Source organism: Pristiophorus japonicus, chromosome 8 (assembly GCF_044704955.1).
Source record: "Pristiophorus japonicus isolate sPriJap1 chromosome 8, sPriJap1.hap1, whole genome shotgun sequence".
NCBI classification, from domain to species: Eukaryota; Metazoa; Chordata; class Chondrichthyes; family Pristiophoridae; genus Pristiophorus; species Pristiophorus japonicus.
Window position 1 is genome coordinate 219,775,011 of NC_091984.1, and position 27,705 is coordinate 219,802,715.

General features: G+C 45.4%; 1 protein-coding gene across 2 annotated transcripts in view; it reads left to right on the forward strand.

Moving 5' to 3' along the window:
- naa25 (N-alpha-acetyltransferase 25, NatB auxiliary subunit) overlaps positions 1-27,705 on the forward strand; it is a 106,709-nt gene that overhangs the window by 52,618 nt on the left and 26,386 nt on the right. For both annotated transcript variants that reach the window (XM_070887938.1, XM_070887939.1), the window contains exons 13-19: positions 1,672-1,761; positions 11,882-12,062; positions 13,298-13,397; positions 17,422-17,573; positions 18,768-18,893; positions 21,833-22,076; positions 27,565-27,688. In XM_070887938.1, the coding sequence (XP_070744039.1) occupies positions 1,672-1,761; positions 11,882-12,062; positions 13,298-13,397; positions 17,422-17,573; positions 18,768-18,893; positions 21,833-22,076; positions 27,565-27,688 (1,017 nt within the window). The remainder of the gene's footprint in view (positions 1-1,671; positions 1,762-11,881; positions 12,063-13,297; positions 13,398-17,421; positions 17,574-18,767; positions 18,894-21,832; positions 22,077-27,564; positions 27,689-27,705) is intronic.

The window sequence follows — 27,705 nt, forward strand, 5'->3', positions numbered from 1 at the left end:
CTGTAGTCTCCCCTTTCTCTGGAATTAGACTGCCAAATTTGCTTCAGAGGTTTGGCTTTGTTTCAATCTCCTGTTGTCAAGCACATCATCTTGGAACCAACTTGACCTCAAATTAACGTTCCCCCCCCTTACCTGCCCAAAGGAGGTTCATCATTACTTGTCCTTTTTGATCTCATTATTATATCAGGAAACATATTGCTGTTCATTTTGAAAATGCAAACTAACTTTTCAAATCCAGAAGGTTGGACCTTGAATTCTTTTTTATTATTCAATAATATCGCTGGAAATTAAATGTTTAACAAATGAGAAACTGATCTTTTGTTGTAAAGTGTGTGAAGACATTGAGGATAGATGAAGCATTTTTCTAATCAGTGAGTACTTTAACTATGGAGTACTTCCAATCTCAAGTGAGAGTACTCTGACAATATATCTCACTCTCAAAATAATCCTTTACTGCATCAATTTGACTTTGCCTGTTTATTGACCTACAGCATCTAATTTTTATTGGCTGTCTAAGTAAGAATCTGCATTTTTGTTACTCTGATTTCCTTCCTCCACGCTTGAAGATGCTGTATTATGCTGGGTATGGTTCCATGAATACCCGTTGTCCTGCTGAATGCTTGCCAAAATGACCATTCTTCAATGTTGAATTTGGATACAGGATATATTTGACCATAGGGGTGTCACCGCCAAGCCCAATCTTGCCATCATCTAGAGTTCACAAATGCACTTTCCAGCAGGGGTCAATGATTAGCAATCAGAAGTGGGGAACCCTTGCATATTTTCCCCTCCTCCTTAACCTGCCAATTGTAACGTCCCAACCACCATCCCAGTTTGCATTAGTTCACTCGGCATAGACTGGGAATCAAAACTGGGACCTTCCTGGTCAGTATGGCTCAATGCACATTGCTATTATCAACTGAGCTATTGGAGGAATTGGTGATCATTGCTTTGTGCAGATGGTGAGGACAGCTTTACAGTGCATGTTTTTCTTGAACACTAACAGTGGCCCAGATTTTGCTGTAGCAGGGCATCTAACGGTATCTGTCATCGTTAGACTTGCCCTTGCACGTTTTGAGTTTTAAATTTTTTGCTTGACAAGTTGCTGAAAGTGCAAGCTGATAACCTCTCAGCGAGGGAAACCAGGCATCTGGGACCCGAGTGAACAGGGCAAGCAACTCATTTGCAGGGTTATGGGGAAAAAGCTGGGGTGTGGGACTAAATTCGACAGCTCTTTCAAAGAGTCGGCACAGGCATGACATGCTGAATGGCCCCTTCTGTGCTGCAAGATTCTATGATTGTATCTACTGTGCAAATACTGCAATTTCACACTGTTGAAAGCAAGTTGCCGTTTTCGCAAAGCTAACGGCGGAGCAATAGAACGTAGACAGCAACTTTTGAATATTTGAGTTTAATGGTGAGTGCCGTTATTTTGACAGGGAAATCTGGGCCAGTATTCCTATTTGATATGTAGTTCTCAGTTTATTTTATTCAGCGTAAAACCAACAGCTGTGGTCAATCTTGGTTATGCCGCTTTCAATTCGGATGCACATGCATACTAGCATAACTTGCAGCAGACTTGTCTCCGGTTCCCTCTCCCGCGCTCAAATCAGTATGTTGTACAGTTCTTGTGTTGCAGTTTTTATGGCCCGTTCTGATTATGTTTAATAGGAAAGTCGTGCTTGAAAACAGAACTGCAATTCTCTGATAATTACTGCCTTCTCGCTGTGCATCTTCTTCTCGACATCTGGAGACAATCAGGTCAGTGATTTCCTCTCTCAACTTAACCCCTAACCCGACCAGCTGACAATGCTTGTATATTCCCAGAAAACGCTACTATATTTGAGACTTGTTAAGCCACAGTAAGCTAACAAGTACTCTTTTCATCAATATAAATAAACCACAGTTACAATAGCTAACATTTCCTGTCGCTATGGTAATGTTGAAATAGCTCACCATTTGAATCAACTGTAAACCTCTGACTTGGGGCGGTGGTTGCTGCTGCAGCTTTCCTGAATGGTGCATCAATACACAGTGCCATAGAACAGAGAGAGACAGGTTCAGTTCATTATTCAGCTAATTCTGCTGAGTTGGTGATTTCCATTACTCCAGTGCGGGGAGAAGGCAAGTTGCGGTCAGTAGCCGCCTTGCTGCAGGAGCAAATGAGAACAAATTCATTTTTATTGAGAAACAGCTTTGAAAGGCCAGGGCATGTACTACAGGGCATCATGAAGGTTGTGAAGCCGAGACAAGTAGACCAGATAAGTCGAGTACAGGTGCAGCACCTAAAATTCGGGTCCGAGGCTGTTCCGGATTCCGGATTTTCGATTTGTTTTCTGACGTCACGAATCCAGAAACACCCGATCCCAGGTTCGGGTATTTCCGGATTTCGTGACGTCAGAAAGAAGGTTGGGGGGTGGGGATGGGATTTCTCGCCGAAGAGCTGTTCAGGCTGTCTGGCCCCGCCGAAGAAGTCGTCGTCGGGCAGGCGCTAAGGGAAGCGTTTCACACTGCTCTTAGGGCGCTAGGCTGGGTGAGCAACTGCATATCCTGTGCTAAAGAGCCAGTATGGAGCGACCTAAAAGAGGCCTCCCTGCAAAAAAAAACCTGAACAACAAACATTCCCTGTACATTACTCACCCCAAATAAAGTAAAATTGCAAAAAAAATAATCTCACTTCACCTCATGCAGTCTTTCCAACCCTTAGCGCCCCAGGGCAGCTCTGCACACCAGCTTTCTCTGGCAGTGTAACTACGGGGCGCTACAGGTACAGCGCAAACCAAAATTTGCATGTGTGTCGGTACCGGAGGCGTTGCACGCTACTCTCCCTGGCGATACTTCTCCGCACCACTGGTACCGGCACACTGAATTTGCCGAGCGGCACTAATGCCTCTGTAGCGTCCCTCGTGAGGAGAGCTATCCAACCGAATTTCTCCCCCTTCGACTTGGAGACGGTGCAGTGATCTTCACTTCAACTAAAGAAAACAAGTGTAGCATGGCGTATTTTAATCTTAGAAGGAACAAGACAGGAAAGTTGTGTTCGGCCACTGCTGCACTCCTTTTAGTGTAATTCGTGGTCTGAGAAGCTGTTGCCTATTCAGCTGCAGGATGTGTATGATCTGGCAAGACCTGTACAGAGTTTAAAAAAAAAAAAGATTTTGTACTCTTCAAAAAAAAAAAAAATAATTTTTTGCAGGGAAGCCTTTTTTAGGTCGTTCCAAAGCCGGCTCTTTAGCACAGGACATTTAGTTGCTCACCATGAAGATGTGCTTGTTTGCAATGTAATGTCATTTCTGTTGATGCAGCAGGTTGCACCCATGGTAGCGTTCTTATGTATGCAATTATTTATCTTTTTTTTTTTAAACCAACCCAGCCTCTGATCTTTGTAATCTCCGGGTGGGGTGGGGCATTGATGTGTCGCAGGCTGCGACCTGATTTAAGTTGGCAATGAACAGTGTGCTGGGAGGCAAGATGTTTCAGTTTCATGAAGCATCATACCAACTAATGACTGTGATTGGCTGCAGGTTGTTGCTTATGCGTTTGAACAGATCCTGAAGTTGACCCAGTTTTCAGGGATAATTGTTACACGTTACATACGGAGATTAAACTTGTTATGTATTTAACCCTTTGTAACCTTCATCACACCTGACCACCAGAGGGCCCACCTGTTGGAGTCCCAAGGGATCCCAGCATCCCCTTGGAAGCACAGTATATAAGCAGGCCACCCACGAGGTACCTGCACTCTGGAATTGTAATAACGGAGCTAAGGTCACACTTGCTCATTACACACAGTATTCAGTCTAACCATTTATTATGATTGTAACAATTGGTGACGAGGTAACGAACAACCGCGTGAAAATGCAAAAAACAGTCGGCATCCTGGAGAAGTTCTCAGCAGCGGACGATTGGGAGGCCTTCGTGGAGACACTCGACCAATACTTTGTGGTCAACAAGCTAGAAGGGGCCAAGAACACCACCAAACGAAGGCCGATCCTCCTAACTGTCTGTGGGGCAACAACCTATGGCCTCATGAAGAATCTCCTGGCCCCGGCAAAACCAACAGAGAAACCGACGAAGAATTGTGTATGCTGCTCCGGGAGCACCTAAATCCTAAGGAAAGTGTTTTGATGGCGAGATATAGGTTCTACATATGTCAACGATCGGAGGGCCAGAAGTGGCGAGCTATGTCGCCGAACTAAGGCGCCTCGAAGGACATTGTGAGTTTGAGGGATTCCTAGAACAAATGTTCAGACTTTTTCATACTGGGCATCGGACATGAGACGTTCCTTCGCAAACTGTTGACTGTAGAAACTCTGAATCTAAGTAAAGCCATAACGATAGCCCAGGCATTTCTGTCCACCAGCCGACAACACTAAGTAGATTTCACAGAACAAAGAAGTTTCGGCCAGTACTGTGCATAAAGTAACGTCTGTTTTGAGCAGAAATGTACACGGCAGAACGTACACGCCGGCTGCTGTGGCCCGACTTCAATTGACCCAGAGTCCTCCATCATCTGTTAATGCGAGGCACTGCGGAGGTGATCATCGGCCCCATCAATGCCGCTTTAAGCACTATGCGTGCAATGGTTGCAGAACAATGGGACACCTCCAACGAATGTGCAGGTGAGCTACAAACCCTGCAAACCAACACGTTGCAGAGGAAGATTGATCCACAGTAGATCAGACTGAATTGGAAACTCGTACTGAGGAGACAGAAGTGTATGGGGTACACACGTTCACGACGAAATGCCCACCTATTATTATGTTGAAAGTTGAACTAAACGGCATTCCAGTATCTATGGAGCTGGACACTGGGGCAAGTCAGTCCATAATGAATAAAAAGGCATTCGACAGGCTGTGGGGAAAGAAGGCACACAGGCCCAAGCTCAGCCCCATTCACACTAAACTAAGGACTAAACGTACACCAAGGAACTAATCCCTGTAATTGGCAGTGCTGAAGTCAGAGTCTCCTAATATGGAGCAGTACACTAACTCCCGCTATGGATTGTGCCAGGGGATGACCCCACGTTGTTTGGCAGAAGCTGGTTGGGGAAAATCCGCTGGAACTGGGACGACATCCGAGCGCTTTCGTCCATTGACGACGCCGCCTCATGCACCCAGGTTCTAAGCAAGTTCCCATCGTTATTCGAGCCAAGCATTGGAAGCTTCTCGGGGGCGAAAGTGCAGATCCATTTGGTTCCTGGTACGTGACCTATCCACCACAAGGCTTGGGCGGTACCTTACATGATGTGTGGAAAAAGTGGAAATTGAGCTGGACAGGCTGCAACGCGAAGGCATCATCGCGCCGGTGGAATTCAACGACTGGGCCGGTTTGATTGTTCCGGTACTCAAGGCGGACGGTACGGTTAGAATTTGCAGGGACTATAAAGTAACAATTAACCATTTTTCGCTGCAGGACCAGTACCCGCTACCCAAGGCCGCAGCGATCTTCCAGCGGAACATGGAGAGCCTACTAAAGTCGGCTCCTTGCACAGTGGTCTTTCAGGACGACACATTGGTTACAGGTCGGGACACCATGGAGCATTTGAAGAATCTGGAGGAGGTTCTTAGTCGGTTGGATCGTGTGGGGCTCAGATTGAAATGCTCAATCGCTGCAGATGGCATCAGACCCACCGACGTCAAGACGGAGGCCATCAAGAACGCGCCGCGACCACAGAACATGACGGCGCTGCGGTCGTTCCTGGGACTCCTTAACTATTTTGGTAATTTCCTACCTGGGTTAAGCACCCTTCTGGAACCCCTACATGCAAGGGAGACGACTGGGTATGGGGGAATTCACAAGAGGCTGCCTTTAAGAAAGCCAGAAACTTATTGTGTTCTAACAAACTGCTTGTCCTGTATAACCCATGTAAACGATTAGTGTTAGCTTGCGATGCGTCATCATACGGGGTCGGATTTGTGTTACAACAGGCTAATGAATCAGGGATTTTGCAACCGGTTGCGTATGCATCCAGGAGTTTGTCCAAGGCCGAAAGGACCTACAGCATGGTTGAAAAAGAGACTCTGGCATGCGTTTACGGGATAAAAAAAATGGACCAGTACTTATTTGGCCTCAAGTTCGAGCTTGAAACTGACCACAAGCCGCTCATATCGCTATCCTCGAGAGCAAAGGGATTAATATCAATACCTCTGCCCGCATCCAAAGATGGGCGCTCATGCAGTCGGCATACAGACCAGGCACAGAGAACTGCGCAGATGCTCTCAGTCAGCTACCATTGCCCACCACCGGGGTGGAAATGGCACAGCCTGCAGACTTGCTCATGGTCATCGAGGCATTTGAGAATGAGAAGTCCCCCATTACGGCCCGCCAGATCAGGACCTGGACCAGCCAGGATCCGTTACTGTCCTTGGTTAAAAAAACTGTGTCCTCCATGGGAGCTGGTCCAGTGTCCCAGTGCAGATATAGGAAACGATTAAGCCATTCCACAGACGCAAAGACGAGTTGTCCTTCGAGGCGGACTGTCTTTGGTGGGGCAATCATGTGGTCTTGCCCAAGAAAGGCAGAGACACATTTATTTGCGAACTGCACAACACCCACCCAGGCATCGTAATAATGAAAGCCATAGCCAAATCTCATGTGTGGTGGCCTGGCATCAACTCAGTGAGTCATGCGTGCGCTGATGCAACACTTGCTCTCAGCTGAGCAATGCACCCAGAGAGGCACCAATAAGTTTGTGGTCATGGCCACTCAAACCGTGGTCGAGGATTCATGTAGGCTACGCGGGCCCATTCCTAGGCAAAATGTTTTTGGTTGTCGTGGACGCTTACTCAAAATGGATTGAATGTGCAATAATGTCTGTAAGCACATCCACGGCCACCATTGAAAGCCTACGAGCCATGTTTGCCACGCATGGCTTGCCTGATGTCAGCGACAATGGGCCGTGCTTCACCAGTGCTGAATTCAAGGAATTCATGACCCGCAACGGGATTAAACATGTCACATCTGCCCCGTTCAAGCCCGTATCCAATGGCCAGGCAGAGCGGGCAGTTCAGCCTATCAAGCAAAGCTTGAAATGTGTGTCAGAAGGCTCCCTGCAGACCCGGTTGTCCCGAGCACTGTTCAGCTACCACACCAGGCTCCATCACCGGGATTCCCCCAGCTGAGCTGCTCATGAAAAGGGCGCTTAAAACAAGGCGCTCTCTTGCCCACCCTGATCTCTATGATCACGTGGCGGGCAAGCCGCATCAACTATGTGTGTACCATGACCGCGCAAATTTGTCACGCGCTATTGAGATCAATGATCCTGTGTTTGTGCTCAATTATGGACGTGGTCCCAAATGGCTTGCCGGCATGGTCACAGCCAAAAAGGGGAGTAGGGTGTTTCAGGTCAAATTGGCCAATGGACAAACGCACAGAAAACATTTGGACCAAATCAAATTGCGGTTCACCAACAGCTACGAACAACCCGAAGAGGACCCCACCAACTTTGATCTTCCAACACCCACACAAGTGGCAACTGACATCATAGTTGACCACGAAACCGAACTCATCATCCCCAGCAGCCCGGCTGCCCAACAGCTCAGTGAAGAACTGACCGACCAACCCACCCACACCAGCATTTGTACCGAGACGATCGACAAGGGAGCGCAAAGCCCCAGATCGTCTCATCTTGTGACTAAGTGTTGACTTCACGGGGGAGTGATGTTATGTATTTAACCCTTTGTAACCTGCATCACACCTGACCACCAGAGGGCCCACCTGTTGGAGTCCCAAGGGATCCCAGCACATAAGCAGGCCACCCACGAGGTACCTGCACTCTGGAATTACATAGAAAAATATGTGCAGGAGTAGGCCATTCGGCCCTTCGAGCCTGCACCACCTTTCAATAAGATCATGGCTGATCATTCCTTCAGTACCTCTTTCCTGCTTTCTCTCTATACCTCTTGATCCCCTTAACCCTAAGAGCCATATCTAACTCCCCCTTGAATATATCCAGTGAACAGGCATCAACAACTCTCTGCGGCAGGGAATTCCACAGGTTAGCAACTCTGAGTGAAGAAGTTTCTCCTCATCTCAGTCCTAAATGGCCTACCCCTTATCCTAAGACTATGTCCCCTGGTTCTGGACTTCCCCAACATCGGGAACATTCTTCCCGCATCTAACCTGTCCAGTCCTGTCAGAATCTTATATGTTACTATGAAATCCCCTCTCATCCTTCTAAACTCCAGGGAATAAAGGCCCAGTTGATCCAGTCTCTCCTCATATGACAGCTCAGCCATCCCTGGAATCAGTCTGGTGAACCTTCGCTGCACTCCCTCAATAGCAAGAACATCCTTCCTCAGACTAGGAGACCAAAACTGAACACAGTATTCCAGGTGAGGCCTCACTAAAGCCCTGTACAACTGCAGTAAGACCTCCCTGCTTCTATACTCAAATCCCCTAGCTATGAAGGTCGACATACCATTTGCCTTCCTTACCGCCTGCTGTACCTGCGTGCCCGCTTTCAGTGACTGATGAACCATGACACCCAGGTCTCGTTGCACCTCCCCTTTTCCTAGTCTGCCGCCATTCAGATACTATTCTGCCTTCGTGTTTTTGCCCCCAAAATGGATAACCTCACATTTATCCACATTATACTGCATCTGCCATGCATTTGCCCACTTACCTAACCTGTCCAAGTCACCCTGCAGCCTCTTAGCATCCTCCTCACAGCTCATACCGCCACCCAGTTTAGTGTCATCTGCAAACTTGGAGATATTACACTCAATTCCTTCATCCAAATCGTTAATGTATATTGTAAAGAGCTGGGGTCCCAGCACTGAGCGCCCTGTGGCACTCCACTAGTCACTGCCTGCCATTCTGAAAAGGACCCGTTTATCCCGACTCTCTGCTTCCTGTCTGCCAACCAGTTCCCTATCCATGTCAGTATATTATCCCCAATACCATGTGCTTTGATTTTGCGCGACAATCTCTTGTGCGGGACCTTGTCAAAAGCCTTCTGAAAGTCCAAATATACCACATCCACTGGTTCTCCCTTGTCCACTCTGCTAGTTACATCCTCACAAAATTCCAGAAGATTCGTCAAGCATGATTTCCCTTTCATAAATCCATGCTGACTTGATCCGATCCTGTGACCGCTTTCCAAATACGCTGCTATTTCCTCCTCCTTGATTGATTCCAACATTTTCCCCACTACTGATGTCAACCTAACCCGTCTATAATTACCCGTTTTCTCTCTCCCTCCTTTTTAAAAAAAGTGGTGTTGCATTAGCTACCCTTCAGTCCATGGGAACTGATCCAGAGTCGATAGGACTGTTGGAAAATGATCACCACTGCATCCACTATTTCCAGGGTCACTTCCTTGAGCACTCTGGGATGCAGACTATCAGGCCCCAGGGATATATCGGCCTTCAATCCCATCAATTTCCCTAACACAATTTCCCGCCTAATAAGGATATCCTTCAGTTCCTCCTTCTCACTAGACCCACTGTCCCCTAGTACCTTCGGAAGGTTATTCGTATCTTCCTTCGTGAAGACAGAACCGAAGTATTGGTTCAATTGGTCTGCCATTTCTTTGTTCCCCATTATAATTTCACCTGAATCCGACTGCAAGGGACTACATTTGTCTTTACTAATCTTTTTCTCTTCACATATTTATAGAAGCTTTTGCAGTCAGTTTTTATATTCACTGCAAGCTTCCTCTCGTACTCTATTTTCCCCCTCTTAATTAAAACCTTAATCCTCCTCTGTTGAATTCTAAATTTCTCCCAGTCCTCAGGTTTGTTGCTTTTTCTGGCCAATTTATATGCCTCTTCCTTGGCTTTAACACTATCCTTAATTTCCTTTGTTAGCCATGGTCAAGCCACCTTCCCAGTTTTATTTTTATTCCAGACATGGATGTACATTTGCTGAAGTTCATCCATGTGATCTTTAAATGTTTGCCATTGCTTATCCACCGTCACCCCTTTTAGTATAGTTTGCCAGTCTATTCTAGCCAATTTACGCCTCATACCGTCGAAATTACCCTCAAGTTCAGGACCCTAGTTTCCGAATTAACTTTGTCACGCTCCATCTTAATAAGGAATTATACCATATTATGGTCACTTTTCCCCAAGGGGCCTCGCACAGCAAGATTGCTAATTAGTCCCTTCTCATTGCACAATACCCAGTCTAGGATGGCCAGCTCCCTGGTTGGTTCCTCGACATATTGGTCTAGAAAACCATCCCTAATATACTCCAGGAAATCCTCCTCCACCGCATTGCTACCAGTTAGGTTAGCCCAATCAATGTATAGATTGAAGTCGCCCATGATTACTGCTGTATCTTTATTGCACACATCCCTTATTTCTTGTTTGATGCTGTCCCCAACCTCACTACTACTATTTGGTGCCATGAACTTGGCTGCTGCTGCTCCCCCCTGATGAGTCAACCCCCTCAACAGTACTCAAGGCAGTGTATCTGTTTTGCAGGGGGATGACCGCAGGGGATCCCTGCACTACCTTCCTTGTAATAAAGGAGCTAAGGTCACACTTGCTCATTGCACACACTACTCAGTCTAACCATTTATTATGAGTGTAACAAAACTCACTTCATCTCTTGAAATATATTCACTGACAGTTTGTCAAAAAATCTATTAATCAAAGAATACTTCAGTTACTTTTCCAATTGTCAATAAATCTTCAGGTGCTGCAATCAACTTGTGATATCTCTTTCTCTCACCTCCCACACAGTGCGTCTCATGTTGTCACTTAAACTCCTGTATGCAAGCACACAGCAACGTTGCCATTATTTGAGGTGATTTCTGATGTGTTGCAGAATGCGACCTGATTTAGAATGGCACTGGGCAGTGGCAAGGCCTTTGACAGATTATGTTGGGAGGCAGAATGTTTCAGTTTCAGGAAGTTTCATACTAACTAATGTCTGGTATGTCAAATCCGACTTCCAAAACTATAAAATGTGAAACTAATTTGAACTTTAAAGGTTTGTTTACTGGATGGTGGTGTTGTACATTGGCTCTCTCTGATTCCTGCCATCAGAGAGTACTGTCTTGTGCAAATGTACTGTAAAATGGCTATCCAAGCTTTTGGACTTTATGGGCTGCAAAGCTGCATATCATGGAGCCTCAGGGTTTAAATTCATGTACCCATTAATCTTCTATAATAATAATAGTCGGTTTCTGTCTGTCCTGGGTTTTGTCTGTCTGGGGGCGGGGCTGGGGGCTGAGAACAAGTGGTCCGGACTGAGTGACAGTTGCACCGACCAATGGGTGATCAGGACCAGCCCAGCCTCGCAACCAATCAAGGCGGGGAGCAATGGATACGGGCACAGAGGGCGGGGGCCTCCAAAGGCATTGCTGCGGAGCTGAGAGGGGGCGCATGGTGGCAGCGGTGGGTGAGAAGGGGGGTGGAGGGAAAGTGACACAGGGTGGCGGTAGCGGGGGGAGGGAGGACATCAGCGTTGCTCCTATAGACGAAGGTGATAACCGTCTAAACAAGTACTGTTGCAATAAAGATGCTAATTTGACCACAAGTGTTTTGCGGGTCTCTGCTCGTTTTCAAGAATCTTGAGCTATGAGAATAAGAGATCCTGATTTAAGATTTATGCACCGATAAGGCCTTCTCTAAACTTCCAGGCACAATTCAAACTGTGCAAACAATAAATCCAGACAGGACTGTGTGCAGTTGTAAGATTTTGAATATATGTGTATATATTTTTGAATGGGGTGATTTTCTTTTGTTTTGAGAGGTGGGAGAAAGTGAAGGAGTTGAAGAAAGGAAGCCTTCTGCAACGGTTTTGGACAGGTTGATCTGAAGAAATGGCTGTTAACTGTTGTAGTTAACTGTTGTAGTTCACTATTGTGTCTGTTATTCACAGTTGGATCTGTGAACCGATTCTCCTTCACTCCTTTGTGTCCCTGTAGGTGAGGAATGGCCGCTGTGGCGGTCTCTGGCACTGCTGGAGGAGACCCTCTCAAACAGCCCCTCCAGTGCTCAGTTCAAGCTGCTACTCATTCGAATCTACTGTCTACTGGGAGCTTTTGAGCCAGTCGTAGATTTGTACACCAGCCTTGATGCCAAGCACGTGCAGCATGATACGATTGGGTGGGTAATGATTCACAGCCGATAGATTAGTAACGTATCGTTGAAGGATGAGGCCACCTATATGTGGCTGTAATTATGGGGGACTTGTGGTCTCAAAAGAAGAGTAATGAATAAAAGCATTCAGGGATGGAGTCACATCTTATATTTTTGGCATAACTCCCACCACAATAGTGGCTGTGCTTCTGCGAAGAGAAATGTTTGTTTTAATGTCGTCCCAGTCTCGCGTGCAAGCCCATGGCGCAAATAATGATGTATAATTTGGTAACATTTCAAATAGATGTGCGGTGTGGGAAATGGGGAATGTCACATTGATGCACTTCTGAGCATAGGAGTTAAATCACATAATTGGAGTGTGTCGAGTGGGCTTCTGCATCCAGCCTGTGACCTGGGTATATTAGGTGCTGACTGAGTTCCACTCCCTGACATTAACATTCCGCATTCTGAGCACAACAAAGTACAGTTACCAACTGTAATGGAGGGTTCCCTGGATTAGCAAAGGATATTGGTAGGTAATCCCCAAGTCTTGGTTTTGGTCGTACAATCAGTGCATCACTACTCTCAGGGATAGGCAAGATAGAGGCAGAGAGGTTGTTTCCACTGGTCGGGGAGACTAGAACTAGGGGGCACAGCCTCAAAATACGGGGGAGCCAATTTAAAACCGAGTTGAGAAGGAATTTCTTCTCCCAGAGGGTTGTGAATCTGTGGAATTCTCTGCCCAAGGAAGCAGTTGAGGCTAGCTCGTTGAATGTATTCAAGTCACAGACAGATAGATTTTTAACCAATAAGGGAATTAAGGGTTACAGGCAGTGGGCGGGTAAGTGGAGCTGAGTCCACGGCCAGATCAGCCATGATCTTGTTGAATGGCGGAGCAGGCTTGAGGGGCTTGATGGCCTACTCCTGTTCCTAATTCTTATGTTCTAGCATGCTGGTGCAATATAAATAACAAATGAAATGTAATTGTTCTTGGGCTGTGAGGTTAATTTAAATCAGAAAAAGAGGAGATTGATGTTTGTTGACTGTGCAATGTGACTACATTTTGCACAAAGCTTTGGCAAAACTTCTGACAACTGATTGAAACAAGGTTCAAGCAGATCGAACTCGACAAAAATATATTCTTTTCCAAATTATAAGTAAATATGGGAAGATCAATCCGAGGGTATTAAAGGTGACGTAATCTTTTTAATGATGTTGTCTCTCCATTGTTGGTGACTGACGCTGCTGTGTTTGACCGGCAGGTATCTGCTGACGCGATATGCGGAGCCGCTGGGCCACCTTGCTGCTGCTTCCCAAGCGTGTAACTTTACACTCAGGTTTTTCCACTCCAACCAGAAAGATGTAAGTGTGGCGTAGACTTGGACTGTGAACACGTTGCGTCGAAAGAGGTCTGTGTGCGTTATCGCAGTTCTTAGTCGTCATGTTTCTGAATTCGCCCCACTCAAACCCGCGCCAAAAAACTAACTGTCGCAATGCAAAGTGGATGCGATTTGTATGTGAAAATGATTTTTAAAAATGCACTTCATTAAATTTCAGTATAATTTAAATTTCCTATTACCACTCTGTCGGTCCACTTCATAAGGACATAAGAAATAGGAACAGGAGTAGGTCATACGGCCCCTCGAGGTCATGGCTGATCTGATCATGGACTCTGCTCCACTTCCCCGCCCGCTCCCCATAACCCCTTATCCCCTTATCGTTTAAGAAACTCTCTATTTCTGTCTTAAATTTATTCAATGTCCCAGCTTCCACAGCTCTCTGAGGCAGCAAATTCCACAGATTTATAGCCCTAACCTCGGATCAAGGACCGCCTACAGAAAGGATGAGTTAAAACTCTTGTCAATCCTGATACAGGGGTGCAATTGGTTGGCTGACCCTGGTCCCCATTAAAGCGCACAAATCTGTTTGAAAACATTACATAGTTAATTTATTCCTCCTTTTTGCCCTTGATAAATTGAGTTTAGCTTTTCTGATTTATGAGATCATCTCAGTCCCTGGGTGGTTTATGCCACACCAGTCTTTCCCTATTGTTTGCGTTACATTATTTAAGCAGTGCAATATCAGCCTGACCCATTAGAAAGGTATGATGATTTTGTGCATATTATGATTTTTGAATGTAATTGTGAAATATCACTACTAATCCCCCCACCCCTTCTGTAGGTGGTGAATTGTGCTGAGGTACGGTTCCACTGATGCCTTTCAAAACCTTTCCTAGGTGGCCATGTGTTGTCTTAGACAGCGAGTGTCAGCAGGCAACTCAACCATGTAGGGCATCATAGTTGATCCTCATCCTATCCTGACCCACTTATATGCATCCACACGTTCCAGAAAAGGCTACTGGATACCAATCAGAAGCAGATAGTCTGGTTTTAATTTTTCCTCCCCCGCCCCATCACCAACATCACGGGTGCCAATTGTGGAATTCCCAGCTGAGATCAGGCAACTCAGCATAGACGTAGAATTGAACCTGGAACCATCCTGGCCTGCATAGCTCCCTCGGCTCATTTTCTACATCCCTTTTTGCAATTTTACAAATAAAGTACTTGGAGCTCCACTTATGGGCCCAAGTTTCCACATGATTTGCGCCTGATTTTTAGGAGCAACTGGTGGAGAACGGACTATCTTAGAATTCGCAATTCTCCACATTTTTTTTTCTGCAGTTCTAGTCAGGTAGAACAGTTCTACTTTGGAACAGAATTTTTTCTTCAAAAGGGGGCGTGTCCGGCCACTGACGCCTGATTTGAAAGTTTCCACAGTGAAAATGTACTCCAAACTAAAGTAGAATGGAGCAAGTGAAGATTTTTGTAGAACTGAAAAAACCTGTTCTACACATTAAAAAATCAGGCGCAGGTTACAAATCAGGCGTCCAGAACGAGGTGGGGGAGGGGAGGGGGGAAGGGAACTCATTAAATTCTACAATCAATCCTTATTTATACTTATACAAATATTATACAAATAAATCCAACCTGAATAAACATTTATAAGCAAAGAAAAGATTAAATAAACCATCTTCCTACCTGTGTGAAAGTGCTTCAGCCAGGGAGAATGGTGCAGCAAGCCTCACAAAACGAGGGAGCCGACCGAACGCGGGCGGGAGGGAGGGAGGGAGCCGACCGAACGCGGGGGGGGGGGAGGGAGGGAGCCGACCGAACGCGGGGGGGAGGGAATGGAGCCGTTCCAGACGGCTGGCGGGAAAGAGAGATGGCTGCAGGAAGCCTCAGAAATTGAGGAGCCATTTCCCGACGGCAAAAGGGGGAGGTCGTCGGGAAACGGCTGCCTCAACTTTCTGAGGCTTCCTGCACCCTTCTCACTGCTACAAGAAGCCTCTTTGCTGATGGCAATGTACTTTTATTAAAAAATGTTCAAAAACTAAACGGCTACAAAGAACTACAAAGAACTACAAAAATGGCCGAGTGCCAATGTTTTTTTCACACTGAGCATGCGCGAACACTCCAACGCGCACGTGCAGCGTTGCCGGCAGGAAAAAAACGAATTTAAATAGTACCCGCCCCCTTCCACTTACAAAATCGGCGCGAGTGTAGATTCTGCCCCCCCCGGGCGCCGTGCCAAGCAGACAACGAGCTACAAAAGCGCTCGAGAATCGCTCGTTTTTTTTCCGCCGCCGTTTCGGCTCGGAGGGGTGCCCGTTTTTTATCATGGGCCCAAGTTTCCACGTGATTTGCGCCTGATTTTTAGGAGCAACTGGTGGAGAACGGACTATCTTAGAAATCGCAATTCTCCACATTTTTTTTTCTGCAATTCTAGTCACTTAGAACAGTTTCACTTTGAAACATAATTTTTTCTTCAAAAGGGGGCGTGTCTGGCCACTGACGCCTGATTTGAAAGTTTCCACAGTGAAAACGTACTCCAAACTAACTTAGAATGGAGCAAGTGAAGATATTTGTAGAACTGAAAAAACCTTGTTTAAAAAATCAGGCGCAGGTTACAAATTAGGCGTCCAGAACGAGGTGGGGGGGGGAGAGGAGGGAAGGGAAGTCATTAAATTCTATAATAAATCCTTATTTATACTTATACAAATATTATACAAATAAATCCAACCTGAATAAAAATTTATAAGCAAAGAAAAGATTAAATAAACCATCTTCCTACCTGTGTGAAAGTGCTTCAGCCAGGGAGAATGGTGCAGCAAGCCTCAAGTTGAGGCAGCCGTTCGTTCCCTCGGGGGGGGGGGAGGGGGAAGCCGTTCCTGACGGCGGGCTGGGGGGGGGAGGGAGGGAGTGCGGGCCCGACCGACTGAACGCAGCGGGGGGGGGGGGGGGGGGGGAAGGAAGCCGTTCCAGACAGCGGGCGGGGGGGTGGATGGAAGGAGACAGTGAGAAGGCTGCAGGAAGCCTCAAGTTCAGCAGCCATTTCCCGACGGCAGAGGGGGGAGGCCTCAACTTTCTGAGACTTTCTGCAGCCTTCTCACTGCTGCAAGAAGCCTCAGTGCTGATGTGCTGATGGCAATGTGCTTTTATTAAAAAATGTTCAAAAATTAAACAGCTGCAAAGAACTACAAAAATGGCCGAGTGCCAATGTTTCCTTCACACTGCGCGTGCGCGAACGCTCCAACGCGCACGCGCAGGGTTGCCGGCAGGAAAAAAAACTAATTTAAATGGTACCCGCCCCCTCCCACTTACAAAATCGGCGCGAGTGGTAGGCTCCGCCCCCCCTGGGCGCCGCGCCAAGCAGACATGGAGCTGCAGGGCGCTCCAGAATCGCGCGGTTTTTTTTCGGCGCGGAAAACGGGCGCTCAGCTCGGAGGGGCGCCCGTTTTTTATCGTGTGGAAGCTTGGGGCCATAGTTTAATGGCTAAATGCACCACTGCCAGTTTGTGCTGAGTTAGCTGGTCTTGGACAGATTGCCAGCAATGTTCCCTTTAAGCTGCGCAACCGCGCAGCACTTTGGAGGTTCCCGCAGCCGCCTGCAGGGAATTTGGAATGGGCCGCGCAGCCCAAATAAAATTTAGGGGGTGCTGCAATTGGCCTCGGCCCCTCTGGGCTAGAGATGTCAAATTTCTCGGTTCCTGTCCTGATGCCGATCCAGTGATACCTGCTGCTAAGTATGAACGTGTGACCATCAGATGAGTGCAGGATTGGGCTTGGTTGTGACCCCCCACCCCCACAGTTAATTAGCTTGCTACATTTCTGCATGAAGAATGGCTCCTTGGATGTGGTACCAATGGAGTCTTGTGGAACTATGCCCTCAAAGAGTCACTTCTTTCAGGAGAGATGGTGAGAAAACTGGATTTGCCCTCTTGAGATAGATTTTACTTCAGTTTTCAGCGGATGTCTTGCTTCCTGGAGCAGTGCTTGTAATAAGAGCCCTTTTTAAAAAATCTGTGCTGTTTTACTTTATTTTTCAGACCTCTGAATACATAATCCAGGCGTACAAATATGGTGCATTTGAGAAAATTCCAGAATTCATTGCCTTCCGGAACAGGCTGAACAACTCTCTGCATTTTGCACAAGTCCGCGTTGAACGTATGCTGTTCGACCTCTTCCTCGAAGCAAACATGTACGTGTGGCTGTACCGTACAGTTAATGTACCTGTGAAACAGTGCTCAGGTTTACTGTTTAATTGGTTTGCTAGTTTGGTGGTAATTGATAGCATGACTCAATTAGCCAACGCTTCGATGGTTGACAATTGGCTGTAGCTTTTTTATTTTTGTTTTGGCTTCATAAAAATATATTTACATGTATGTTAAATGAGGCCATTTTACATTTCTATGTATATATTTTGCATATATTGTATGAAAGTGTACCTACTATATATACTCACATTGTTTATGTAGCCATTCTGATTGCACTCTGCTTGCGGAAGGAATGCATTGATGTGTGGGATTTCTTGACAGCCCTGGGAACAATGTGGTCGGGTTGGTGCAGTTTGTTTGGTCTTGGTTTCTGTGGCTGTAACTTTGAGAAAAAAGCAGCTCATCCACAACTGATAATTTTGGGAAAAAGTATGTAAAATCTCTATTCTATTTTGTTGCATGTACTTGCCAGTGAAGCACAGGAATCCTGATTTTTCTCACTTCTATTCTTGCTGCCGAGGCTCACTGGTCAGCTTCTAGGTCCAGTACCCTTGTTGTTCCGGCAAGGGCACTCTAGTCAGTGCCACTTTTTTTCCTCCAACCCCTCTCCTCCCCTACAGAGGGATGCTACAGCCTTAATTTCACTTTCCCACCAATTAAGACTGAGATTATGGGAAGTGACTGGAGTTGTAGGGAAGAAGCTCTTCCATTCCACTGCAATGTCCTTTTGTGCTGTAGGATGCAGTGCTTTGGTACTACCTCAAAGGTGTGCAGTTTGTGAACTTAAAATGTAACTGAATATGTCCCATCCGTTATATCTCATCACGATGCACAGAGCACATGTAACAACAGAGGGTGATGATGGGAATGAGATCTAATGCTTGATTCGTGTGTGTGTGTGTGTGTGTGTGTGCGCCCACTGTTATAAAGATGGCACCTTTGTTTAATTTTCAGTTTTAACCTTTTTCTCACCTTTTCTAAATCAAAGTGGAACAACAGAGAGGTTGGTAATAGTGCAATTGTTCCTGCAGCTTAATGTCTTGAGTCATGCATAGAAGTTACAGCTTGGAATCACGCTGTTTGTCCAACCAGTCCATGTTGGTGTTTATCCTCAATGAGGAGAGGTCTTAAACCCATGTGTCAGCTCTCTTCCCATATCCCATTATTCCCCTTTCTAGAACAAACAGCCTGGAAGAAAGTATAAAATCAATGGGTTTATGTCCGGATGAAGATGATATTCCATGGGACAATCTTCGGGATAACCGGGATCTGACTGTTCTCTTTAGCTGGGATCCAAAGGACAGGTAAACGATATTGTAAAGTTTAATTCCAGCTATCTGGCAAAGTGGGACAGTGGCATTAAAAGGCAAATCTAGCTAATAGTGAACTTATACGGGCGGCTGTAGCTGCTTACAGATTTGATTCCAGGGGCCAGCAACCTAGCATTAATATTGTTCTATTGTTTTAAATTATTGTGCCTGTAACAAAGTATATCTATTTAGGAGTGGTCTCCTCTCCCTCTGCAACACCCTGCACAAAAAAGGGGTGATCATACTGCTGGGAGTGTACTATAGACCCTCAGTCAGAGGGAGGTAGAAGAGCAAATATGTAGACAAATTTCTGAGAAGTGCAAAAACAAAATTAGGAGATTTCAACTACCCTAATATTAACTAGGATAGAATTAGTGTGAAAGTTATAGAGGGAGCAGAATTCTTAAAATGCATTCAGGAGAACTTTTTTAGCCAGTATGTAGCAAATCCAATGAGAGGGGGCGGTTCTGGACTTAGTTTTAGGGAATGAAGTTGGGTAGGTGGAAGGGGCATCACTAGAAGAGCATTTTGTTGCTAGTGATCATAATTCAATTAGACTTAGGGTAGTTATGAAAAAGGATAAATATAGAGGAATAAAAGTTTTCAATTGGGGAAATGCCAATTTTACGAAGCTGAGATGTGATTTAGCCAAAGTGGACTGGAAACAGCTACTTGAAGATAAATGTGTCCGAACAGTGGGAGGAGATCCTGAGGGTTCAGAGCAAGTATGTTCCCTTAAAGAAAAAGGGTGGGACTAACAAATCCAGAGCCACCTGGATGTCAAGGGGCAGCATACAGGGTAGGATAAAGAAAAAAAGGGAAACGTGACAGATACCGAGGGCTCAATACTGCAGAAACCCGAGAGGAGTATAGAAAGTGCAGGGGTGAAATTAAAAAGGAAACTCGGAAAGCAAAGAGAGGGCATGAAAAAATATTGGCAAGTAAAATCAAGGAAAACCTAAAGATGTTTTATAAATACATTAAGAACAAGAGGATAACTAAAGAAAGAGTAGGACCTATTAGAGACCATAAAGGTAACCTGTGTGTGGAGGCAGAAGACATGGGTACGGTTCTTAATGAATACTTTGCGTCTGTATTCACAAAAGAGAGGAACGATACAGACATTGCAATCCGGGAGGAGAAGTATGAAATATTAGATGAAATAAACATAGTGAGAGAGGAAGTATTAAGGGGTTTAGCATCTTTGAAAGTGGATAAATCCCCAGGCCCAGATGACATGTATCACAGGCTGTCAAGAGAAGCAAGAGAGGAAATAGCAGAGGCTCTGACCATCATTTTCCAATCCTCTCTGGCTGCGGATATGATACTGGAGGACTGTTAACATTGAACCGTTGTTTAAAAAGGGAGAAAGGGATAGACTGAGTAATTACAGGCCAGTCAGCCTAACCTCAGTGGTGGGAAATTTATTGGAAAAGATTCTGAGTGACAGGATAAGTCTTCATTTGGAAAGACACGGATTAATCAAGGACAGTTAGAGTAGATTTGTTACGGGAAGGTCGTGTCTGACTAATTGAATTTTTTTGAGGAGGTAGCAAGGAGGGTCGGTGAGGGTAGTGCGTTTGATGTAGTCTATATGAATTTTAGCAAGGCTTTTGATAAGGTCACACATGGCAGATTGGTCACGAAAACTGTTTTCTTTGGAACAGAGGAGGCTGAGGGGAGATCGAATTGAGGTTTATAAAATTATGAAGGGCCTAGATAGAGTGGATAGGAGGGACCTATTTCCCTTAGAGGTGTCAATAACCAGGGTGCATAGATTTAAAGTAATTGATAGGAGGTTTAGAGGGGATTTGAGGTGGGTTTTTTTCATCCATAGGGTGATGTGGGTCTGGAACTCACTGCCTGAAAGGGTGGTAGAGACAGAAACCCTCATAGCATTAAAAAAGTTCTTGGCTGTGCACTTGAAGTGCCATAACCGACAGGGCTACGGACCAAGAGCTGGAAAGTGGGATGAGGCTGGACAGCTTTGTTGGCTGGCACAGACACGAAGGGCTGAATGGCCTCCTTCTGTCATGTAAATTTCTATGATTCAATGCCCATTCTTTTGCAAATGAGGCCTTTCCACAACCTCAATCAGGAGCAGCCTATCGGCATCATGACCAAAACGTGGTTCACTGATAATTGTTTCTCCCTCAATGAGGCCACCCTGCCTGCCTGATGTTACATTCCTTCATTTGCCCCACTCCCAATTGCAGTGCCTTGGCTGTTATCTCTGAGTCCCACTTTGAAAGTTTGACATTTTATAGTTCCTTTAACAAAGTAAAATGTCTGAACTCACTGCACTCGGGGAAAAAAATGACTGGACACCAAGCAGCAATGCAAAAAGGGTTGGGTGGTGACCGAAGGCAAGATCGAAGAGGTAAGTTTTCAGGAGATGTTTTGGAGAGGGGAACCAAGGCAGAGTGATCTAGACAGAGAATTCCAGAGTTTGGGCTGATGGCTGAATACTCTGCAGAGGAGAAAGTGGAGTAGAGAGTGAAAGGAGCCAAGAAAAAAAATAATCATATAGCTCTTTTCATGCCCCAAAGCATTTTCCACCCAATTAAGTACTTTTTTGAAGCGTAGATACTCGTTTTTCACCCCTGAGATTTGGATTCCGATCCAATCCTGGTTGATGACCTGAGTCTTCTCATGTAGACGATAAGGATCCTGTGTGAAATAAATTTTGACAATCTCTGCAGTTCCTATTGGGTGTGGTCCACAGCACAAAACTACTCCTTAACTATCATGAAATGTAACCACATTCGCCACCTCATTCAATAAGATCGCGCCTAGCTGGTGTGGGAAATGGAAAAATATCTCTCACTGCATTATGGGGTGTACATATTTGTGTAAGCTGATGAGAGAAAACCTCTCTGTATATTCATCCAGAATAAATTTTAATGTAACTTTCTTTTCCCCAATTGCGACAGGGAGTTGTCAGAGGGGCAAAGACAGATTTCTGCTAAAGAGGAGAGAGTATGGCTTCAGGTTCGCTCATTGACTCTGCGACTGGTCTGTGCTCTCGCTGCTGTTAGCCATGTGGTGGAGCAGAAGAATTCCAAAAAGACGACAGAGAATGGCGTTACTTCTAAAATTGACACACTACGTTCTTTAATTCAACAGCTTGAATATGTGGTGCAGTCTGAGAAGAAGAAAGACAAACAAATTGTTCAGGTAGAGTCCTCGATTGAAGAGAATGTAATCTGGTTTGAAAAAGAAGGGTTTGGTGTTAAGTTAATACTGAGCACATAGTACCAAATTTTCGCCATATCCCAATTCCAGCTTCTTCCTCTCCTCCACCCTCCTCACCTAGGCTCAGTTGATATAAGGCACTATCCAGTGGCTTACAGAGCAAGTAAGATTATGTATTCCATCCCCTGTCTATGCTGTGTTATCTGATCTCAGCCAGAGAAGGCAGCAAGCCAACAATAATTGGCTTCAGCCACCCTGGACTAAGGAGAGAAAGGTTGGCGGTGTTCTTACTCCTGATCTCTATCCTTCAAGTCCTGCTGAAAAGTGCTTATGTGGACAGGATTAGTGTTGTCGTAATGCCGTCACAGTTGAATCCCACAAGAGATTGGTGTGCAAAATCAAAGCACATTGTATTGGGGGTAATGTACTGGCATGGATAGAGAATTGGTTGGCAGACAGGAAGCAGAGAGTCGGCTTAAACGGGTCCTTTTCGGAAAGGCAGGCAGTGACTAGTGGAGTGCCACAGGGCTCAGTGCTGGGACCCCAGCTCTTTACAATATACATCAATGATTTAGATGAAGGAATTGAATATAATATCTCCAAGTTTGCAGATGACACTAAACTGGGTGGCGGTGTGAGCTGTGAGGAGGATGCTAAGAGGCTGCAGGGTGATTTGAACAGGTTAGGTGAGTGGGCAAACGCATGGCAGGTGCAGTACAATGTAGATAAATGTGATGTTATCCACTTTGGAGGCAATAACACACAGGCAGAATATTATCTGAATGGCGGCAGACTTAGGAAAAGGGGAGGTGCAACGAGACCTGGGTGTCATGGTTCATCAGTCAATGAAAGTTGACATACAGGTACAGCAGACGGTGAAGAAGGCAAATGGCATGTTGGCCTTCATAGCTAGAGGATTTGAGTATAGGAGCAGGGAAGACTTTCTGCAATTGTACATGGCCTTGGTGAGGCCTCACCTGGAATATTGTGTTCAGTTTTGGTCTCCTAATCTGAGGAAGGACGTTCTTGCTATTGAGGGAGTGCAGCGAAGGTTCACCAGACTGATTCCCGGGATGGCTGGACTGTCATATGAGGAGAGACTGGATTAACTGGGCCTTTTTACCTTGGAGTTTAGAAGGATGAGAGGGGATCTCATAGAAACTTGTAAGATTCTGACGGGACGGGACAGGTTAGATGCGGGAAGAATGTTCCCGATGTTGGGGAAGTCCAAAACCAGGGGACACAATCTTAGAATAAGGGGTAGGCCATTTAGGACTGAGATGAGGAGAAACTGCTTCACTCAGAGAGTTGTTAACTGTGGAATTCCCTGCCACAGAGAGTTGTTGATGCCAGTTCATTGGATATATTCAAGAGGGAGTTAGATATGGCCCTTACGGCTAAAAGGATCAAGGGGCATGGAGAGAAAGCGGAAAGGGGTACTGAGGTGAATGATCAGCCATGATCTTATTGAATGGTGGTGCAGGCTCGAAGGGCCGAATGGCCTACTCCTGCACCTATTTTCTATGTTTACCAACTAGATGAGTGCCCTGCTATGATGTTAACCCAATACCAGCCGTAACAAGCATAGTCCAAGCACATGCTGAACATTTGCCAATCAGCATTTATTGTATAGGCCACATCTGGAACTGGGAAAACACCAGAGATGGCAGGTGGCCACAACCAGACTGAACGTAATATTGACCGTTGAAGACCTAGGCCCCTGCTCAACTCTGACCAGGACCTGCAGCTGCATCAGCCTTGTGTAACAACTCTCTCTTGCTCCCCTTTTCCCCCTCCCAATAGGAATGCCCTATCAAGTGTTTTCTACCTAATGATTAAAACAAATTATCCCTCATTGTTAAGTCCCTGCAAGTATTATGACATTTCTAGTATAGCATGTACTGTGTATGAAACCATGTCCTGGGAAAATTAACTGTGGAAAGATATAGTCTGCCACTATTTATCCTCCCCTTGACATTCAATGGCAATAACATCCTGGGAGTCACTATTGACCAGAAACTTAACCGGACAAACCACATAAATACCGTGGCTACAAGAGCAGGTCAGGTGTTGAGTATTCTGTGGCGAGTGACCTGACTCCCAAAGTCTTTCCACCATCTCCAAGGCACAAGTTAAGAGTGTGATGGAATAGTCATAAGAACATAAGAAATAGGAGTAGGCCATATGGCTCCTCGAGCCTGCTCCGCCATTTAATACGATCATGGCTGATCCGATCATGGACTCGGGTCCACTTCCCTGCCCGCCCTCCATAACCCCTTATTCCCTTATCATTTAAGAAACTGTCTATTTCTGTATTAAATTAATTCAGTGTCCCAGCTTCCACAGCTCTCTGAGGCAGCGAATTCCACAGATCCACAACCCTCAGAGAAGAAATTTCTCCTCATCTCAGTTTTAAATGGGCAGCCCCTTATTCTAAGATTTTGCCCTCTAGTTCTAGTCTTCCCTATCGGTGGAAACATCCTCTCTCCATCCATCCCCTCATAATCTTATACGCTTCGATAAGATCACCTCTCTTTCTTCCGAATTTCAATTAGTTGAGGCCCAACCTACTCAACCTTTCCTCAAGTCAACCCCCTCATTTCCGGAATCAACCTTGTGAACCTTCTCAAGTCTATCCTTTCGTAAATATGGAAATCAAAACTGCACGCAGTATTCCAGGTGTGGCCTCACCAATACCCTGTAAAACACTAGCAAGACTTCCCTGCTCTTATACTCCATCCCCTTTGCAATAAAGGCAAAGATTCCATTGGCCTTCCTGATCACTTGCCGTACCTGCATACTAACCTTTTGTGTTTCATGCACAAGTACCCCCAGGTCCCGCTGTACTGCAGCACTTTGCAATCTTTCTCCATTTAAATAACTTGCTCTTCGATTTTTTTTCTGCCAAAATGCATGACCTCACACTTTCCAACATTATACTCCATCTGACAAATTTTTGCCCACTCATTTAGCCTGTCTATGTCCTTTTGCAGGTTTTTTGTGTCCTCCTCACACATTGCTTTTCCTCCCATCTTTGTATCGTCAGCAAACTTGACTACATTACACTCAGTCCCTTGTTCCAAGTCGTTAATATGGATTGTAAATAGTTGGGGCCCCAGCACTGATCCCTGCGGCACCCCACTTGTTACTGATTGCCAACCCGAGAATGAGCCATTTATCCTGACTCTCTGTTTTCTGTTAGTTAGCCAATCTTCTATCCATGCTAATATATTACCCCCAACCCTGTGAACTTTTATCTTGTGTAGTAACCTTTTATGTGGCACCTTGTCATATGCCTTCTGGAAGTCCAAATACACCACATCCATTGGTTCCCCTTTATCCACCCTGTTGGTTACATCCTCAAAGAATTCTAGCAAATTTGTCAAAAATAGCTTCCCCTTCATAAATCCATGCTGACTCTGCCTGACTGAATTTTGCTTTTCCAAATGTCCTGCTACTGCTTCTTTAATAATGGACTCCAGCATCTTCCCAACTACAGATGTTAGGCTAACTGGTCTATAGTTTCCTGCTTTTTGTCTGACTCCTTTTTTAAATAGGGGCATTACATTTGCAGTTTTCCAATCTGCTGGTTCCTCCCCAGATTCCAGGGAATTTTGGTAAATTACAACCAATGCATCCACTATCCCTGCCACTACTTCTCAAGACCCTAGATGCAAGCCATCAAATCCAGGGGATTTATCCGCCTTTAGTCCCATTATCTTACTGAGTACCACCTCCTTAGTGATTGAGATTATGTTAAGTTCCTCCCCCCCCCCCCCCCCCCCGCGCGCCCCCATAGCCCCTTGACTATCCACTGTTGGAATATTGTTAGTGTCCTCTACCGTAAAGACTGATACAAAATATTTGTTCATAGTTTCTGCCATCTCCATGTTCCCCATTACTAATTCTCCGGTCTAATCCTCTAAGGGATCAACATTTACTCTTGCCACTCTTTTCCTTTTTATATACTTATAGAAACTCTTGCTATCTCTGTTTTTATATTTCGTGCTAGTTTACTTTCATAGTCTATCTTCCCTTTCTTAATCATTTTTTTAGTTATTCTTTGTTGGCTTTTAAACGCTTCCCAACCTTCTGTCCTCTCACTAGTTCTGGCCACATTGTATACCCTTGTTTTTAATTGGATACCGTTCTTTATTTCTTTAGTTAGCCACGGATGGCTATCTTTTCTCTTACGCCCTTTCCTCCTCACTAGAATATATTTTTCTTGAGAGTTGTGAAATATCTCCTTAAATGTACACCACTGTTCATCAACCGTCCTATGCTTTAATCTATTTTCCCAGTCCACTTAAATAAAGGAGACTATGAAGATATGAGGGCTGATGAACCTTCATATCAACCCTCATACCTTCATAGTCTCCTTTATTTAAGCTTGGTACTCTGGTTAGAGATCCAATTTTCTCACCTTCCATCTGAATTTGAAATTCAGTCATACTATGATCACTCATTCCTAGGGGATCCTTTACCCAAGGTTGTTTATTAATCCTGTCTCATTACACAGGACCAGATCTAAGATAGCCTGCCCCCAGTTGGTTCCGTTGCATACTGCTCAAGGAACCCACCCCTAATGCACTCTATGAACTCTTCCTCAAGACTACCCTGACCAATTTGATTTGTCCAATCAACATGGAGGTTAAAATCACGTTTAAATCAGTCTCCATGTGCCTGGATGAGTGCAGCTCCAACAACACTCAAGAAGCTCGACACCATCCAGCGCAAAGCAGGCTGCTTGGTTGGCATCCCATCCACCTTAAATTCACTCCCTCCACCACCGGCGCACCGTGACTGCAGTGGGTACCATCTACAAAATGCATTGCACCAACTCGCCAAGTCTTCTTCGGCAGCACCTCCCAAACCCATGACCTTTACCACCGAGAAGGATGACAGCAGCAGGTGCATGAGCATAGCACCACCTCCAAGTCACACACCATCCTGACTTGGAAATAGATCATTGTTCCTTCATCGTCGCTAGGTTAAAATCCTGAAGCTCTTTCCCTAACAGCGCTGTGGGAGTACCATCACTATATGGACTATAGCGGATCGCCACCACCTTCTCGAAGGCAATTAGGGATGAGCAATAAATGCTGGCTTTGCCAGCGACGTCCACATCCTGTGAATGAATTTTTAAAAACACACAGGATCACATAGAGAGCCACCATATGTAACAAGATACTTATGTGATTAGCACCTATTGAACTGTACTCCAGCCCCTCCGAAGTGGGAAGAGAATTGGGGTGGTGGGGGAGGGCAAGAGCAGTCTCTATACATAGAGGTGTTTCGATTGCACCATTTCTTGTGAATATACTTGAAAACGGCTGGTTAAATGGCAGCCTATGGAGCAATATTCTGTTACTTTCTCTCCATATGCTGTTATGATGTCTAGCTCCAGAAAATTTTTATATAATCAAAGAAATCAACGTGAAAGTTCAACTTTACTCTGTCCTATTCACAGTTTCTGGTCCAGGGACCCCCTCCAACACGTATGACAAGCTACCTGGAAAGCAGCAGCTGCCAGTGTCAGATTAATGCTTTCCATCTGGTTACTGATATCTACGAGCTGGACGTCAATGGATTAGGTAAGGAGCTGAGCTCC